The 18,424-nt window shown below is 48.8% G+C and overlaps 1 protein-coding gene across 2 annotated transcripts in view; it reads left to right on the top strand.

Annotated features, from left to right (window-relative positions):
• Gng4 (G protein subunit gamma 4) overlaps nt 1–18,424 on the top strand; it is a 43,752-nt gene that overhangs the window by 5,098 nt on the left and 20,230 nt on the right. For both annotated transcript variants that reach the window (XM_041630905.1, XM_041630904.1), the window contains exons 2-3: nt 12,448–12,555; nt 14,234–14,341. In XM_041630905.1, coding sequence (XP_041486839.1) covers nt 14,243–14,341 — 99 coding nt within the window. In that variant the 5' untranslated portion in view covers nt 12,448–12,555; nt 14,234–14,242. The remainder of the gene's footprint in view (nt 1–12,447; nt 12,556–14,233; nt 14,342–18,424) is intronic.

The raw sequence follows: 18,424 nt of genomic DNA, 5'->3' as shown, positions 1-18,424 counted from the left end.
GATCTTCTTGAAAAGCCCATCAGGGGAGTCAGGGGTGTAAAGGAGTTCTGGCTGTGATGTTTGTCACTGTTATCACTGGGGTTGATTTGGCTGATCTGGCTGGCTAGGTGGGTGTCCCTACCTCCCTCCTGAAGCTATACACTTAGTAGGTGAAGAGGACAGCCTTTCCCAGTGTAGGAGGATGATCTTCCGCCATAGAGGAGGACTGTCCCTGGTCAAAGGTAGCTGCACTCCCCTGGTAGAACCTCCAGACAAGCTCTCAAAGGTGTGAAAACCGCTGTGCAAATGATTGTGTAATGAAGCTAAGGTCTCTTGTTAGTATACACGTGGGAACTGGGAAAGTGTCCTGCTGTCTTCGTTTCTGACACGCAGAGGAGAATATCTTCAGCCTCCGGGATGTTGAACCATAGGCAGGTGCTCTGACCATAATGGGACACAGCTGGCTACTAAGACACAGCTGCTGGTGTCCTTGGTTTCCTTACACCTAACTCCCTGTTTATGTAGTCTTCTCACCACCAATCAGAAGCAAGAAACTCAAAAGTCAGGGCTGGAGAGATGACTCAGCAGTTAAGAGCACTGGCTGCTCTTCCAGAGGACCCGGGTTCAATTCTTAGCACCCACGTGGCAGCTCACAACTGTCTATAACTCCATTTCTAGGGGATCCAACAGACCTGCCAGCAGGCTAAACACCAATGCATATAAAAATAAAAATAAATCACTTAAAAAAAAAGAAACGCAAAAGTCATTTAAACAATAAATGAGCTTTTTGGGATATAATAGTGCATACAAGAAAAATGGAACAAAGGATGGGTTGCCAGCGAGGGTATGGTGGGCTGGAGAAGAGACCAGGTTCTTGTGGGAGAGAGCTCTTTCTTACTCTGAAATAGACCTCTTCATGCCGTGGGGAACCCATGGAAGCTCTGCTGTGTTGGTTTTCCCTCTGTGATAAATCCTGCCATGAGCGAAAGGGTGGGTTTACTTGGCTCTGAATTTCAGAGGTTTCAGTCCATGGCTGAAACCCCATTTCCCCAAGCCTGTGGTGTCTGGGGGTGTTTCCGGAGGCAGTTACACTGTGGGGGCTCCAGTGCAATAATGTTCCATCATGGGTTAAGTAAGAGCGTTACTGGGGGCAGGGCTACTTGGAGTATGTCACTTAGGGCCTCTGTCTCACCCTGGCCCTCTCCTGTGTCACCTCTCTCTGCCTCCTGCCCACTTATGATGGAATAGAGCCCTGGGAAACTGAGCTAGAAGAAATAATTCCTCTCCTTAAGATGTTCTGTCAGGGATGGGGTCACTGAAACGATATACTAACACATCTTGGTAGAAAGAAGGAAAGCTACCTGCCTGGGTGCCCAGCGCAGCAATATCTTCACATCCATCATCTGGAAAGGTGGAGTGTTACCCTTTCAGGAAGACACTCAACAACAGGGCCCTGGCATAGCGGTCAGACGCTGTCATCTGGGAGGGGATGGAATTTGTCCCTGCTCGCCTCTGGCCCAGCCTAACCCCATCTGCTGCACCTGTACTCAGGGACAGATCACCATGAGCCAATCTGCGTTGTTTTCTGATCTGCGCTGGGCTGTCAGCACCTTGAAGACGTAGCCGGGTTGGCTTGCACGTCTTCTTTCCTGGAAAATATCTAGGCCATTTCCAGACTTGTTTCGTGTGTCCCATTTATTCTCCACTTCTGCTAAAATATTCTCTCCCATGCATAGAGTACTTGAGCGACATAAATGAGTCTTGTCTGCAAAGCAAACCGCCGTAGAGAGCTCTTTGTAACGTGTGTAACAGGTGACTCATAGCGGGGCGTCGGTGGGTGGCAGCCGTCCGCGTGGGTGGCAGCTGTCCGCGCCCGTGCCTCCTCGCTCTCATCTTGAGGCAGTTGCCTTTGAGGAGTCGCTTGGTGTGCTGCATCCTTTGAATACAGAATGAAAACTGTACTCCTGGGTCTTTTCTTTCAGGATCAAGCTGTTAGCTTGATCTCCGGTCTCGAAAGAAGGAGGGAGTCACGTGACAGCCTCTGCCAGACCATGTGTTTGCCAGTTTGTGTCGTTGGTTTTGTCCCCACGGATAGCATTTTGTTTGATTATCATCATCTTGGGGCAAGAGAACAACAAGGAAAATGCAGAAAGATGGAAGCTTGGTGGAGTCACACAAGTAATTGAAAATAGAAGGAGATTCTGTAGCAAGTATGGCTCCTCGTGTACTTTCCCATCTGTAAAATACCTTTTCCAAGTGTTCGAGCTGAATCTCTAGACCAAGCAACCCATTTATTCCGTCTGCCTAGCACAGCCTCCGAGTCATTCTGCAGTCACAGTGGGCAGGGTGAGCCCCAGGAGGCATACATGTAGACTGAACCTTATGTCCACCTTGCCTGTCCTACCCGTGACATGCATCAGCTTGTGCAGCGTGTCCGTGCTGAATATGGTACCTACCTGTTAGTTACTTAGTAACCATCTCGATTACCAAATTGTGAAAGTATTTGTGGTTCATAGGTGTATATATATGCATAGGAAAACCCATAGATTATAGGATTGATGGTTCCATTCATTCACCGGGTTGGGTGGGCAGTCTGGAAATGTACTTCCTGCAGATGAGGAGGATGACTGGATTTGGGCAGTGACAGACTTGGGAGTCAAGTAGTAACAGACCATAAGCAATTCAGGCCAGGTCTCCTCTGGCAGGAGAGGTCTGGCAGGAGAGGTGCAGGGAGGAGACCTGAATAAGATGTGTGCCGATGCAAGATGAGCTACATTGGATTGGCTCGTGCGGAAAGTGCTCGTTAGTAGGGTTAGTTGTCGGTTTCTGGTTGGTTAAACCTAAGTCTCCTCTTGCTGTGGATGTTGAGTTGCATTTGCTTAGGTGGGAACCCTAGGTGCAGGAACTACCAGAGCTGGGGCTGCTGTGGGTGTTTGCTTTGCATGCACCAGGCCTGAGAAGACGGGGGATCCTGAAATGAGAGACGCTGAGTGAAAGAAGCCAGTCTGACAAAGCTGCAGACTGCGATCTCAGATAGAGGACATTTCAGGAAAGATAAAACTATGGGGGCAGGAAAACTGTCAACACCTGGGGCCAACACGATACCTCAGTGGGTAGCGGTGTTTACTGCTAAGCCTGAGTTCTGTCCCCAGAAGCCATGTAAGGGTGAAAGGAGGGGACCGACTTCACAGTTGTCCTCTGACCTCCCCGTGTGCTATGACACACGCATGCCAATTACTCACATTGCACACACAGTAATAAATAAATAACTTTTTAAGATTAATAATTGCCAGGGGAAGGGACTGGTGAATAGACAGTGTGCAGAGAATGTCTAAGGCCAAGAGTCTATTCTGTAGGATGCCATCCAGGTGGATAGGTTACACATCTGCAGAGACAGGCCTACAGAACACTCACGCCAAGAGAGAGCCCTGCTGTAACCTTGTCCGTGTTGGTTGTCTGTCAGAGACGCCCTGCCCTGGTGCGGATGCGGATTGTGGGGGAGAGTGTGTGAGCTCAAGGGCGTTTAGGAACTCTGTGTTTTCTGTTTTTGTGTGCATCCGAAACTGCTATAAAACTAAGTGGAACATGGTGATATATTTACTAATTAATATATTATATTAATGCCAGCTCTTGGGAAATGAAGGCAAGAGGATGAATTCAAGGCCAGCCTTGACTACATAGTGAGTTTGGTGCCAACCTGACTGATATGGCATATTCCTCCACAAAAAAAAAAACCCGAGGAGGAGGAGGCTGTTGTGGGTGTGGCTCAGTTGCGAGAGTGCTTGCCTAGCACACCAAGCCCTGGGTTCAACCCCTGTCCGACACAGACCAGACACGGGGTGGTACATGCCTATAATCCAAGCACTTAGGAGGTAGAAATGAGAGGATCAGAAGTTCAAGGTCTTCCTTGGCCACAGTGTGAGGTTGAGGCCAGACTGGAATCTGTGATATTCCTCTCTAAAAAGAAAAGAAAAATAAGCCCCTGTTTTTAAAATGCTCGGGAAGGAGCAAAAGAAGTTCAGGAAGGTGAGAAAGAAGAGCCTTGTCTCAGGGCAAGGAGAGAGTGCAGGGGAGGGAAGCCATTCGCGGGTCCTCATGTAGGTGACGAGGTCTGTGTCCAAAGGACAAGCTTCCTCAGTCCCTCTCTAAAACCCAGGAATACCATCTGGTAGTGCCACCTCCACAGCCTGGCGGCCGCCTGCTCCAGCCAATCCCTCTCACGCTGGGTCCTCAGCAGACTCTCTTCTCCATAGCTCCCCTTGGAGGCCGGGGTACAGATCCCCTAAGAGCAGCACCCCACAAGCAGGATGTTTCTGCCTCTCAGGGGTCTGTCCTCAGTGGCATTGTAGACCGAGGTGTTTTGGAAGCTGACAGAGCCAGCAGCAGTGTGGTGCGGATGGCAGGCAAAGCAGGGGCTGTGGGTGCAGAGAGCTCACTGGAGGCAAGTGAGACAGCAAGTAAATTCATGCAGGGTAAAGTCCTCAAACTTTGGAACAAAGTCAACCTATTAAGAGGAAAAGATGGATTCTTCATTAGTGTGAACGGAACGTTAATGGTTTGCCCTGAGAATATTGATAGGAATTCATCCTTCTTGAATAATACCAGGAACTGGACTATGACAGCCTTGTTCTTTCTGCAATTAAAATGGCGTAACAAACTCAAAACTTATCATTTTTCTCCAAATGTCACTTCCCATTGTAAAAATACCTTTTCTGTGGACATGGTGTCATGTGAAACAGAACTTGAATCATCTCAAGTACCAGGCTATCATTCCTGGTCCACCTAGCAGAAGCCTTCAGGCTTGTTTCAGCCGTGTGTGAACCCCAAAGACCTAGGGATCGCCACCCCCCTCTCCAGCATCCAGGAGTCTCTGCAGTCTTGTGATTACTGTTTTCAAATGTTCTGCCTCTTTGCTGTAGACTCAGATATAGAGTAGAAACAATCATCCACCCTTCAGTCTTCACCTTGGAGAGTCGGGGATGCAGCAGAAGTTAGGACTTGAGGACTTACTCCTTGCTCAGCTGCTGGCTGGTAGGGAGACAGAGAAAGTGAGTGTGTTGTAGCCAGTGGAGGTGGGAGTGGTCAGGAACGACGTCCTGGAGGTCCCGAAGGTCACGGGAGTTGAGTTGGTGTGAATTAGACAAGAATGGGAAGGCATCAACAGAGTGAGTTACAGAGTGTCTAGGATGGAGCCAGCGCACAGCAGCCCCTCCATGCCCGGATGCAACTAACACTCTAGAAAAACAGAAAGGGCAGTGATCTGAGGGCTCCTAAAGGCTCAGGAAGGTGCGTGGATGGTGGAAGAGGCACATTACAAGAAAAGCCACGCAGCTGGAGCTGAGTCTCCTGTCTTTTTATCCCAGCTCTCATGGCATTGCCCCAAGTTAGCTGCGGGGAGAGCTGAAGTGTAGGAAGCTAGTGTGTGGTTCTGTGAGAGAACCCGTCTGTCTGGGTGGAGGACTGGGCCGTCTGCGGTTCCTCCCTTCTCCTGTCCTTGTTCTGTTTTAGAACGGGGGTGAGGTGTAGCTCTACAATAAACTCTGTCTTTCCCACCAAGGAGACAGGAAAGGAGCTGCTGTGAAGTCAGATGTGTGGGAGAATCCAGCTGAGGGGAAGGTGGGAGAAGAGGGTCATCAAATTCTTTCTATTAACCACAGAATTACAGCCTCATCTCTGCGTGTATTTAGGACAGGCCCAAAGATGCAGAAGCCTTGAGAACCACAGTAAGATTGATACTGCCACTAAAATCTCAGCGGATTCCTGAATGTCATGTGCGTGGAATTGCAAAGTTAAAAACTAACCTCGGTAACCTACTAGAGCAAACACTTCTACATATTCTGAGAGTCGAAGAGCATATCACACAGGAAATTAGAAAATACTTGGACTTCATATTAATTTATATAGGGCTCGGCTAAAGATGCGGTTACAGGTAAATTTATACCATTCACAACTTATTCTTGTAAAGAAGGAAGGCCTTGAATCATTGGCGGCTCTCGTGTAATAAATTCGAAGATAGATAAAAAAAGAGTAAATTAAGTCCAAAGCTAGCGGAAAAAGGAAACAATAAAAAAGGGGGGGAGGAACTGAAAGTTAGGACACAACAACAATACTAAAAAGAAAAAAAGAAAAAGAAAAGAAATCAAAGCAAATTCTTTGAAAACATCTCTAGCATTTACCCTCTAGGCAGACTCAAAGAAGACACACACTACCAATATCAGGCATGAAAAGGGAGACATCACTATGGATCCCGTGAATATTAGCAGGATATTAACAGGCACACGTTAGAAAGACCTTGATGAGTTCAGTCCCTGAAACCAACTCCCACGTGTTGTGACCCCCACATAAAAATGTAGTATTCATGTACCACCCCTGGACTTTTTGTTGTTGTTTTTTTGGTTTTTTCAAGACATAGGATTTCTCTGTGTAGCTTTGGAGCTGGTCCTGGAACTTACTCTGTAGACCAGGCTGGCCTCAAACTCACAGAGATCCACTTGCCTCTGTCTCCCAAGTGCTGGGATTAAAGGCGTGCGCCACCACAGCTTGGCCCCAATCTTTTTTTAAAAAAGAATTATATATTCATAAATTCAGTGACGTTGATGAAATGTCTGAACTCCATGGAAAATACTCAAGGTTCATACAAAAAAAGAAGTAGGAAAACTGAATGGTCCTAATTCTACTAAAAAATGTGAATTGTGAGTCAAAGACCTTTTAACGAAGAAAATTATAACAACACATGTATCTGTGGGAAAATCTGACCAGGTATTTAAGGAGGAAGTTATGCTAATTATATCCAAACTTGGTGAGATAATTTGAAGATGAGGGCAAATCGCTTTAGAAGGCAGGATTATTTTAATGCCAAAGCCTGATGAAAATGTTGCATGAAAATAGTAGTTCAATATCTGACGTGAGCTGGTAGGACAGCCTTGAAATCCCATCACTTAGGACAAAGAGGCAGGAAGATCAAGAGTTCAAGTCCATCCTCAGCTACATAGTGAATTTTAGACCAGCCTGGGCTACATGGAATCCCATTCTCAGTTTCTGAGGTACCAGTCTATGACCAGTTGGCCCTGGTTTGGCAGAGCAAAGCTACTCACCTGGTATCCAGGGAGAGAGAAAATAAGAGGAAGAGACCAGGGTCTCAGTCTCCTTCAAGAGCACACTGATTTCCACCTTCTAAAAGTGACTGTGAAAGGCCAGGAATGGGGTATACACAGTTGGGGAGCTCCAGTAATTCAGTGTGCCTGAAGCAGGGTGAGATGGGGAAGGCCAGAGAAGGAGCTGTAGAAGGAAGGAGAGAGGGGCCAGGAGTAGATGATGCTGTCTGAGAGCCCTGCCTCGCCAGCCTCCTCCCTCTGCTACCCTGCCTTGTTTCCAGGGTCATCCCAACTGACAAACACAAAGGAGCAAAAGATGGGCAAACAGTGGATGAAAACATCACAGACTGATTGTTTACATATCTAGAGGTCAGAAGTCCAAAACATGTCTCCAAGAGTTGGAGCCAGGGTCCAGCAAGACCATGATGTTACCTTGAGGGGCTCACAGGGAAGTCTTGGACCTTTCTTTTCCTAGCTTGTGGAGGCTGAACACTTTCAAACTTGGTCCTGTGTCCCCTTCAAGGCCATGGGCGTAACATTTTCAAGTCTGTCTCTGACTCCCACCTAGTCCCATGTCTCCCTCTTCCGCTTAGAAAGACCCTGTGATCGCATGAGGTCCTGTGGATAATCCATGACAGCCTTAATATGACAAATCTTAATATCAGCTGGTCAGCAGCACTAATCCCATCTGCTACTTTTAATTCCTCGGTGTCTTGTAACACAGCATGTTCACAGAGTCTGAGGATTAGGACGTTGGGGGAAAGCCATTATTCTACTACCATACCCTGGAAACCAGATAAGATATTACATGTCAGCTGTGTTACCAGGCAACCTACTTACAGTAGAAATGGGTCCTGGTTGGTAAATAACATTCGGCCCCGGAGCAGCTGGGAATGAACCTCAAACACCGGCTGTAGATATCACTTTGGACTTCTCTTTCCTGTGTTTGTTTGGCATCTGGGTGAGACTAGCTATTTTTGGATTGGGAGATACCCCAATGTAAATTGAATGACTGAAACCCAAGCTATAAAATATATCAGAGTCATATATATCTCTGTCATAGCATTTAGTTTGCACAGTGGTTCCTGCTGGAGTAGCTGAGAAACCACATCCTGTAAGGAGGTTGGGGGGACAGGTTGCCTGGGTGGGGTGACACCTATTTCCCTGTTGTTTCCTTCAGGGGTGAGGATATTCAGGTGACTCTCGGGATGACTGAGGAAGAGTAACTTTAGGCACGTGACCCTAAAATACCCCCTTTAGATGTCCTTGAGAACAGATAAAGCTAATGCTCCAGGAGTGGAGAGGAACTCAAGGTCTCCCCCCCCCCCCCGCCCCAGCTGAGAGGCTTTGACAGTTGCTGGCCTCTGGGGCAGGGAGAGTCAGATTTCTTTAAGGATGTGTTCCCTGGTAGGTCGACCACACTCGGATAGATGGTCCAATGACCAGGATGATATGGGCGACATAAACTGGACTTGGTGCGCTATTAAAAAAAAAAGAGAGGCATGAAGTTGGGAGGAAGTGAGTGTTGGGAGGTGGATCTGCGAGGAATTGAGGGAGGACTGGAGGTGAAGAGCATCAGAGTGCATTGTATACACGTATGAAATTAAAAAGTAAGCGCATTTTCAAAAGCAATGTGGAAATTAAACAAATATGGTAAGAGATAATTCTGTTCAAACTAGTTGATAGATAGAAGGTTATTTGGTTTCCTGTTCTTTTTACTTTGCTACTTTTGAAACACATCATGCTAAAGAGTAAGAAAATAAATCCTTAGGTGTTGAAAACTGCTCATTCTGTCCTCCCCCCCCCCCCCTCATTGAGACGAGGCATTACTAAGTAGCCAGCTAGCCTCAAACTCCCATCCTCCTGCCCCGCAGCCTCCCCAGTGTGTTCCCCCACTCTGGGCTGCTGGCGGCTCTACCCTTCCCCTCTGCAATAGCTACAATCTCAGGTGACTTCGTGGCTCACTCACTTCCTTTTCAGTCATGTGTCACAGGTAGTGCGACATCCCTCGTTGGCTACTCTAAGATACTTACTCAATGTGTGACATCCTTGTGGCTCTCAAATCCAGTTTGTCCAAAAGCTGTGTTGGAAGAACCTTCAGTGCAGACACTCCTCTGCTTGGGATGGGCCGGGTGCTAACTGTGGCTAAGAGGAAAATGTGCTTAGCATCCACCCCTAAGACGTTGCTCAGCGGCGTGGCACAGAACGTTACTGCCTGTGACCCTTCGGTGTGCCTGTGCTCACTGCTGCTGCCCCTGCTGAGGTGGTTTGTCTGGGCATCTTACCTAGGGTCTTGAACATGCCAGACAAGGACTGTCCCTCTGAGCTACACCCCCAGCCCACATTCATGTCTTATTGTTTATCACTGGCTAGATAAAGGGTTTCAATTCAGAAGTCATTTGTATAGTAGTGTTTCAGACTATAGGAATCCAGGACTCAGTACGTGATATCTCTGGATGCAGAGAAAACCTTTGCCCCACATCTGTCCACAAGGACTTCCTGTGACTGGTCTGCTACAAAACCTCATGGGGAAGGTGGCCTTTTCCTTATGTGGCTGCTTGGAGCTCCTTACCATAGAATTCAACGGGAGTTTGAGTCTGTGCAGGCAGAAGCATCTTCTTTTCTGTCATGTCAGTCCCGTGGTGAGGAGCCAGGCTGACAGAAAGGCTAAACCTGTGAGAAACCTCAGCAAGGCAGCTCCTTCCTTCCAGTCATCCCCATTGTTTCCCGGGGCCTGTGGTTCTCAGGCTGTCAGCACCCCGTCACCTGGAAAGATTGTTAAGCTGCTTCCTACTCCGAGATTACCTAACCTGTTCAATAGGTCAGAGCTGAGTATGGGAATTTGCGTTTTTAATTAAGTAAAGATGTTTTGGTTCACGGTTTTGGAGCTTTCAGCCCAGTGGTCAGGAAAGCACGGCAAAGCAACTGGATTCATGGCTGTGAGAACATGGCAGACACTGTGCACACGGTGGACCAGAATGCTGAGCATCTATCTGCTTTGGCGCCATACCTCAAGAGGTGCTGTTACTGGCCCGGGGAATGGCTACTATGCATTTGTTCTACCCAGGCACTAGAGACACAGAAAACAATCAAACAAGGCCTCTGGGGCTGGTGAGATGGCTCAGCGGTTAAGATCACTAGATGCTTGTCCAAAGGACCCAGGTTCCATTCCCAACATCCACATATAATCTCACAACTATCTGGAACTCCAGTTCCAGGTGGATCTGATATCCTCTTCCGGCCTCCATGGGCACCAGGCAGCCTTGACTTTGGCTGCTCCTGTGCACTGATGGCCAAGTGGTGATATCCATTGATCTCACAAGACAGGACAGCACCTTGTTTAGAAATCAACATGTTTCCTCCGCTTGAGGCTGGATAGACAGCTTTTGAAAACATTGTAGCAAAATGTAACGCCATTGAAAAGCCAGAGATAAAAGGGGGCCAAATCCATTCACTACCAAACACTTGTCACACAAACATTTAAGAAACGGTGATGATGAGGGTTGGAGAGCCACCTCAGCGGTTAAGAGGCTGAAGAGCACTCCTTGCTGCTGTAGATGGCCTGAGCTTGGTTCCCAGCACCTACGGAGCAGCTCAAAACCATTTGTAACTCCAGTTCCAAGGGACCCCACACCCTTTTCTGGTCTTCTCCAAGTCCTGCACACACAAAGTGCACATAAACTCATGCAGACATACCCATATACACATAAACATAATAAGAATACTTAAAAGGGAATGGGAGGACACAAGGACAGTGGTCTTTTTTAATTTCTAATTTTATCTTTTATTTCCAGGAGCTCACATTATGGGTTTTAATTATTTTTATTGAGCAATACATTTTTCTCCACTCCCCTCCTTCCTCCCCCTCCCCTTTACCCTCTCCCGTGTCCCAGCGCTAATTTACCCAGGAGATCTTGAAGGACAGTGTCTCAAAGCCTCCCTGGGACCTGGGCACACCAATGGGATGGTGGGTGAAACACTTTCCACTGTTGGACGGAAGGTGGGGTGCAAATGCCAAGTGAACGGGCAGCGATTAGTCTAGATGCTTTTCTGAAGGATCGCTGTCTCTCAAAGGGTGGCCAGAATCCATCTAAATAACTGGAAAGGTGCCCCAAAAGCCCATGGTGCTGTGACAGTGATGTCCCCAAGGGCAATGACATCTGCACTATCTCAGTGTCTTCTGGGAAGTGCCTTCGCCTCAGACTCACTCAACCACCGTCTCTGTACCACACTGTCACAGCGTCTGTGTTGAAGAGAAAGCTAATCTTTTTTGTTGGTATGCGTTACATGGAGACACCCACAGCATGTGTAGGGTTCTGCGTGGTCTATGGCTTTAGGTATCCGCTGTGCACATGTGTCCATGTGCGCGCACACCCGTTCCCCTCAGTCTTGTTTTTGTCTGTTTTGTTTTCACACAGGCTCCCCGCCCCCACTCTCTCTCTTGATGATCTGTTACGTGCAATCCTCAGCCTCTCAACATGCAATCCTTCTGCCTCAGCCTCTCAAGTACTGAGATAACAGTCATGTTATCTCAAGACTAGTCATGAGCATGACTAGCTCACATTTAAAAAAAAAAAGATTTTCCTTTCTTTACGTGTATGAGTGTTTGCCTGCACATATTAATGTGCACCGTGTGCATGCCTGGTGCCTGCAGAGGCCAGAAGAGGACACCAGATCCCCTGGGACTGGACTTACGGAATGTTGTGAGCAGTTGTGGGTGCTGGGAACCAAATCCAAGTCCTCTGCCACAGCAGCCAGTGCTCTCGACCTCTGGATTTCACATCTCTTTAGAAAAGAAAATGAAATATGTGGAGAAGCCACAGTAAGATCTGTTTATCTCGCCCGGTGGTGGTGGTGCACGCCTTTAATCCCAGCACTTGGGAGGCAGAGGCAGAGGCAGAGGCAGGCGGATCTCTGTGAGTTCGAAGGCAGCCTGGTCTACAAAAGCTAGTTCCAGGACAAGCTCCAAAGCTAAAACCCTGTCTCGAAAAACCAGAAATAAATAAATAAATAAACAAATAAATAAATAAATGATCTATTTAGCTCTACAATTAATAGCTGTCAGTTGTTATCATTTCAAAATAGAAAATTCCCACAAGTTCTTTTCTCTTAGCATACTAGATTGGCAAGAGAAAGGGGCAGGGCAGCTGGGCACATGGGTTGTCTGGCAAGGCTCAGGGTGGACGCGCCTTTAGTTGTGTCCCAGTGTGTTCTATGTCCTCCTGAGTTCCTCTTCACCCTTCAGCTCACTGTCATCCCCCAGGGCTGGTATGAGAGTAGCTGGGATAACAGGCACAGCCACTGAGCTTGGGCAGGACAACTGAGGGAGCCCATGAAGACCCTGGGGACAACGTATATCTGTTTGTGGTTTCAGGGGAGCCTCACGGCAGGACCCTGAATCGGCCTCTCTTCTGACAGCCGACTGCTACTGCCACCAGTGTCCCCTACCTGGACCTGTCCCTGTCCCTGTACCACTCAGCAGGTAAGAATGGTTCTCTACAGAACAGAAAGATGACGCTCAGGGAGCAGGGTCCCCATGGCAGCAGACGCACCTCACGCCATCGCTGTCAGTCTTAGACCTCCTCTTCCCCTGGGGACACTGTTAGCTGAGGCAGATGGAGGTGTGATGACCCCACCCACCTTGTCCTGAGTCAGGTTATAGCCACAGCCCTGGGATGAAACGGCCTCATCCTGGCAGCAGGTTGGCACTTGCTGAGTTGGGAGCCAACGGTGCAGCCTGCCGAGGTCCCTAGATGACATGTCAATATAAATGTGCCTGGGTGCCCAGGGAAACGGACCTCAAGACCCCAGGATGGCCCTGAACAATTGGCTCATTTTTTCCTTGTGCCTTACCTTCTTGGAGGCCAAACACCCAGTCAGGGTCCCCTGGAGGCACATGGATGTCTGGCTTTGTCACCACCCTGTAGTGGGATCCTGTCCTCTCAGTGTGTTTGCCATGACTTCCTTCATCAGCTGGGATGACGCACAGTGCCCTCAATAGGAGAAGGGGGAGGGGGGCTCCTCAGACTGCATCCAAGCCCGAGCCACTCCCTCCCAAGGCTGAAAGCAATTCTGCCCAGCTGTCTGTGGTCTCCGAGGAGCCAGAGCAGATAGGAGTGGAAGGTGAGCTGAAGAGGAACTCCATCTGCCTCCGTGTTGGGATGGATTTCTCAGTGATGCAGCTGCTTTGAGGTCACCAGTGATCTAGAAAGCAACCCCTTGCTTGTGCTTTGTAAACAAGTCCAATAAACTATTTGGTTCGCCAAGCTGGACTGTAGTGGGAGAGGAAACACTCTCCCCGGGAAAAGCTTATGTCCCACCCCATCCCCTTTGTCTCTGTTCCATTTCTTCATGAATACTAACTTGGGTCTTGTAGAAGCAGCTAGTGGGCTCAGAAAAGTAGAGGTGTCAGTCAAGTGGAGTCTAAAAGATGAGTCAGGGACAGCTCCAAAACCTCCCTCTTGGCCTGCCTTTCCAAGTTCTTCTGTCTCTAGTTCTGGTTGCCTAAAGCCGCTTCCTTCCTCACTTCCAACCATCCCAAGAGGCTTTCCCACCACTGTGTCAGCCCCGCCCTGCCCTCTCCCAGGCTAGGCAAGGAACTCCCCTGCCAAGGCTGACTAGGCTGGCTAAGAGGTCCCTGAAACTCGAACTGCTCGTTACGTGTGGCTCTCCTTTTTGCTGGGAGATTTCCAAGCGAGATATGAACCCACACCTTCTGAACTCTGCTCTGAGCAGCTGGCCTAGCCAATACCAAGAAAGCCTTGTCTAAAAAATGTCCTGCGTAGCGCTGAGGGCCCAGGGGTAATGGGCTCTCAGCGATCCCAGCCTTGGCCTCTGCCTCAGTCAGAGCCTAGGGAGCCACGTCCTTTACACTTGTGTTTACCTGACTTCAGCCACGTACTATGATCCTTAGTCTCCCTCAGGCAGTTTCTCCTTGCATGGGTGACCAAGAATCCTCCTCAGGGGACTGTAATGTCTTGTCTTGGCCCTGTGGTCTAATGTGTGTCAGGACCGGGAGAATTTCTTCTTCTTTCTCAAAGAACAAATCTGGCTGAGAAGGGGTCGAGGGATCTGCAGATGGTGAGACCAGGAAGAGAGGGAAGGGGCCGCCTTTCTCTGGGCCCATAGCACTCCAACCCTCTCCCCATGGTCACTTGCAGGAGCCCAGCATGAAGGAAGGCATGTCTAACAACAGTACCGCCAGCATCTCCCAGGCCAGGAAAGCCGTGGAGCAGCTGAAGATGGAGGCCGGCATGGACAGGGTGAAGGTAAACTCACCCAGCACGTTTCTTAGGCTCGGTCCCCCAACAGGGCAACAGTCTCAGTGGGGGGAAGAGGGTGTTTGTTCCAGAGCTCTGAGCCTGCCAAGATGCAGTCCACGGTGTGTGTGTGCGTGTCCAGAAGGAAGGGCCAAAACTCGACTGTATTTCCAGCCAGTATTGCCATACAGTGAGGGTGGAAGAGAGGGGCGGACTGTGAGGTTGATCATGTCGTGTCTCCCCGGTGCTGTGACAGGGGATAGCCGGCAGCAGGACTTTGGACAGGCACAGCTAGGGCTGAATCACTGAATCAAACCTGTGTGTATTAAATATTCCCTGGGGAGGTGAAGGGAAGTCCTGCCACCTCTCGCCATGGGTCTTTTTTCCACTGGTGCACATAGAGGTGACGGTTGTGGCTCTGAACTGCAGCCAGCTCAGGGCTGAGATAAGGTTAGGATGCCCCTCCCCAGGAGTCCACCAAACCCAAGGGTCTTGCTCAAGCATCTGGTGTATGAGTTTCTGTTCTCCTGGTGTGACAGCATACCTGAGGAAAGAAAATCAAGGGTTTGCTTTTTTTTTTTCCCCCTAGCTCATGGCTCGAGGGCACATCTCAAAGGGAAGATGTGCGGTGAGAGTGGCTGCAGCTGGGGTGGGGGATGAAGGAGTCGGTCACAGGGCATCCAGTTGGGAAGGAGAGGGCTAAGTGCTCATGCTCAGCCTATTTCCTCCTCTTTACCTGGCCCAGGATCCCAGCCTGTGGGCTAGTACAGCAGATCTCCTCAGTTAAACCTCCCTGGAAACGCCCCACGGCCACACTCTGGTGTGTCTCCCAGATGATCCCAAACCCAGTCGCAATGACATCAGCTGTCGTCACTTGGGGATACAAATTTCCTAAAATCTTCAAGGCTTGCCTTCCCTGAAGCATTTATCTGAGTGTTCTTTATCAATAAAAACCAGGAGTCAGATATCAGTCTTATATCAGGGTAAGAACAGGAATGACCAGGGAAGGACCGAGAAACCATCAGCAATCTTCTCTCTCTCTCTCTCTCTCTCTCTCTCTCTCTCTCTCTCTCTTTTTCCTTGGTCCAAAAAGAATCTCCCTAATCTCCCTAAACCTTACTTTACTCTGCCCTGTCTCTCTATCTGTCCTTGGTCCTCCAGAACCTATGTCTAATTTTGGTCAGTTAGTAGCTAGCTCAGCCCTCTGATTCAAAGCAATTATTTTTTCTTTTGATTTTTTTTTTTTTTGAGACAGGGTTTCTCTATGTAACAGTCTTGACTGTACTGAAACTCTCTTTGTAGACCAGGCTGGCCTTGAACTCACTGAGGTTAGCAGGCCTCTAGTGCTGGGATTAAAGGCATGCGCCACCACCGCCCAGTTAAAAGCGCGTGTCGGTCTTGGGAGTGTTAGAGTGAGACCGACTATCCCACAACACTTCCCGCTCTAGAGCATGGCTCCGCAGCCCAGGCTCCCCTTTGCAAGCAGAGAGACTCTTTCCCCTGCAGCTCACGGCGTGAGTTATCCCAGGGGACTGCACAGAACTGGACGTACGTGAGATGCAGATGGGACAAGGAGAGGGTGGGCCTGTGCACGTTGGTATAAACGGACCTGTCATTTGGGTACCAGCATCCCACATGTGCCGACACCAGCTGTGCTATCATTTGGGTCTCAGGTCCCGCAAAGGCCCCATGTTAAAGGTCTGTACTGCTACTGTGTGACGTTAGAAGTTTTAGGAGGTTTAAAGAGGCCTGCTGGGAGATTTCAGGCCACAGGGGGTTGCAGAACTTTGGCTTAGGCTTTTTTAAAATTTTATTATTTTATTTGTGTGGGTGCTGTGTGTGTATATGTGTGTATGTGTATGACGTGTGTGGGTAGCATGCCACAGCACGTGTGTGTGTGTGTGTGTGTGTGTGTGTGTGTGTGTGTGTGGTGTGTGTGTGTGAAGTCAGAGGACAACTCTGCAGTCACTTCTCTCCTACCTTTTACATGGATTCTGAGGCTCTAACCCAGGACGAGGCTTTCACGGGCCATTGGTCTCTTTGTGGTTGGTTTACTTTAATTTTTTCAGACATGGTTTCACTGTGTAGCCTACACTGGCTTTGAATTCATTCTATAGCTCAGGTTGACCTTGAACTCACTCGTGCTTCGTCTCTTCTCTCCTGGGCCATGGCCACGAGGTGAAGGGCTCTGCTCTGCCAGGTGCTGCCACCATGATGTGCTGTACCCCCAAATTGTGAGTTGTTTGTCTCAGGTATTTGTCATAGTAGCAGAAGCTGCCAACCATAAGCAACCAATCAAATGTCAGCCCTTGGAATGCAGGCCAGAGAAGGGGGTGAAGTTAGCACCCAGGGAACAATTGGAAGCTGGGGTTCCAGAAATTGAATAGGACATCAGAGGCATCCTGCAGACAAGCGGTGCCCAGCTTTGCAAAGACAGGAACGCCTGCCAGGGGAGGACACTGTGAGGACATAGCTGAGCAAGGCTCTGCACAGCGGGGCTGCGGCTTCAGCGTGAGCAAATGTCTCTACTAGAGTGAGGAGAGACATGAGCAGGGATTTGGAAAAGCCACCTGCTAAGCTGCTGGAGAAAGGGTGCTGTGGGTACAAGCACAAGATCACAGAGCCGCAATGAATGGCAGGTGTTTGCAGTGAATGGCCTGTGCCTCACATCTGGACGGACTGGAAGGCAGCTGCAGCCGTGACTGGGCAGAGGTCTGTGGCTGTGGGAGAGGTGAACACACCAGGAAAGCAAACAGTATGGACGTGTGGAACACCAGGCCAAGAGAGGCAAGAAGCCAGTCGTGCACCAAGCCAAGCACCAAGCCAGGGCTTGGGGACAGTGAGCACAGGTTAGGGCCATATATGATTGCCAGACCAGGGAAAGACAGGTTCTGTGACAACAGATCATTTCCAGCCGCAGACAGAGTCCCAGAGACTTGTGTGTTCCCATAGATGGCGAGTTCTTGGAGTCTTTGAGCACACTACAGACTCTAACGGGAGGAGAGTCACAGCTCATGCTGGAGGCATTGGGAAGGCAGTGTTGTGTTGTTGCAGGGCCCTGAGGAGGAAGTAGCTAATTCTAGTTCTGGTGACGTCAGCACATGGAGTGGGCAAGAAACGAGCCTGTGTGGTTCAGAAGCAGAGTGCAGAGTTCTCGGGGAAAAAAATAGTCCTGTGTTATCTGAGGAGAGAGACGCCCAAATATGAAGTCCCGTGTAGCCCAGGCTGGCCTCAAGTTGGGTATGTAAAGAAGGATGAGTTCAATCACGTGATGCTCTTGCCACTATCTCCCAAATGTGAGGGTGATAGGCATGTATCATCTTACACAGGTTAGTTGTGCTAAAATACACAGAATGCTCAATTTCCCATTAAACCATTTTTAGATAAATTATCATTTTCAGGATCAGGAATATTTGTAGTATCCTAAGATACCACCACCCTCCATCTCTAAGAACTTCATCTCCACCTAGAAACACCGTCCTGCTGTCTCTGGGACTGTAGCTGTAGTAGGAACCTTGTCTAAGTGGAAACCCAGACTGGCTATCGTGCTGTGTGTAGTTGATTCACTTAGCACATCATCCTCGGAGTTCACCTGTGTTGTACAGTGCGCCAGAACTTCATTCTTTTTAATGTCTGAATAATGTTCCATGATGTATATCCAATATACAGACACATGCAGAAACACACACAGAGAAAAAGGCAAACACACACACAGTGTCTGACCCAATAGCAAATTTCTTTATGAAAAGGCACACATGTCTGCTCACTGAATATTTCTGCAGTCTGCCTCTTACTCCTTGCTATCCTCAGGCCAGGCCACATCATCTCCGGGTCAGCCAGAGGCTATCATGGGTAGCCTGCCGCTGGCCCCATGCTCAGGTCTGTATGCCTCTTGCTCTCTCGGTGGCTTGAGAAGCCCAGCAAGTTGAGTTTAAGATGAATATGGCAGAGTGACTGGCTTTCAGTACATAGGATTAAGAATTATTTCTGGAACTGATTTTGTGAATCAAGCTTATAATTCTCTCTAATAAGTCAAGAAGAAGTCAAACTCTTAATGAAATCAGTGTCTTACAGCAATACATTAAAAGTCAT

Source organism: Microtus oregoni, unplaced genomic scaffold (assembly GCF_018167655.1).
Source record: "Microtus oregoni isolate MIOR12 unplaced genomic scaffold, Mior012 000035F_ref0000213, whole genome shotgun sequence".
Classification (NCBI taxonomy): domain Eukaryota; kingdom Metazoa; phylum Chordata; class Mammalia; order Rodentia; family Cricetidae; genus Microtus; species Microtus oregoni.
Note: the sequence above shows the minus strand (reverse complement) of the source record. Positions and strands in the feature narration are given on the sequence as shown.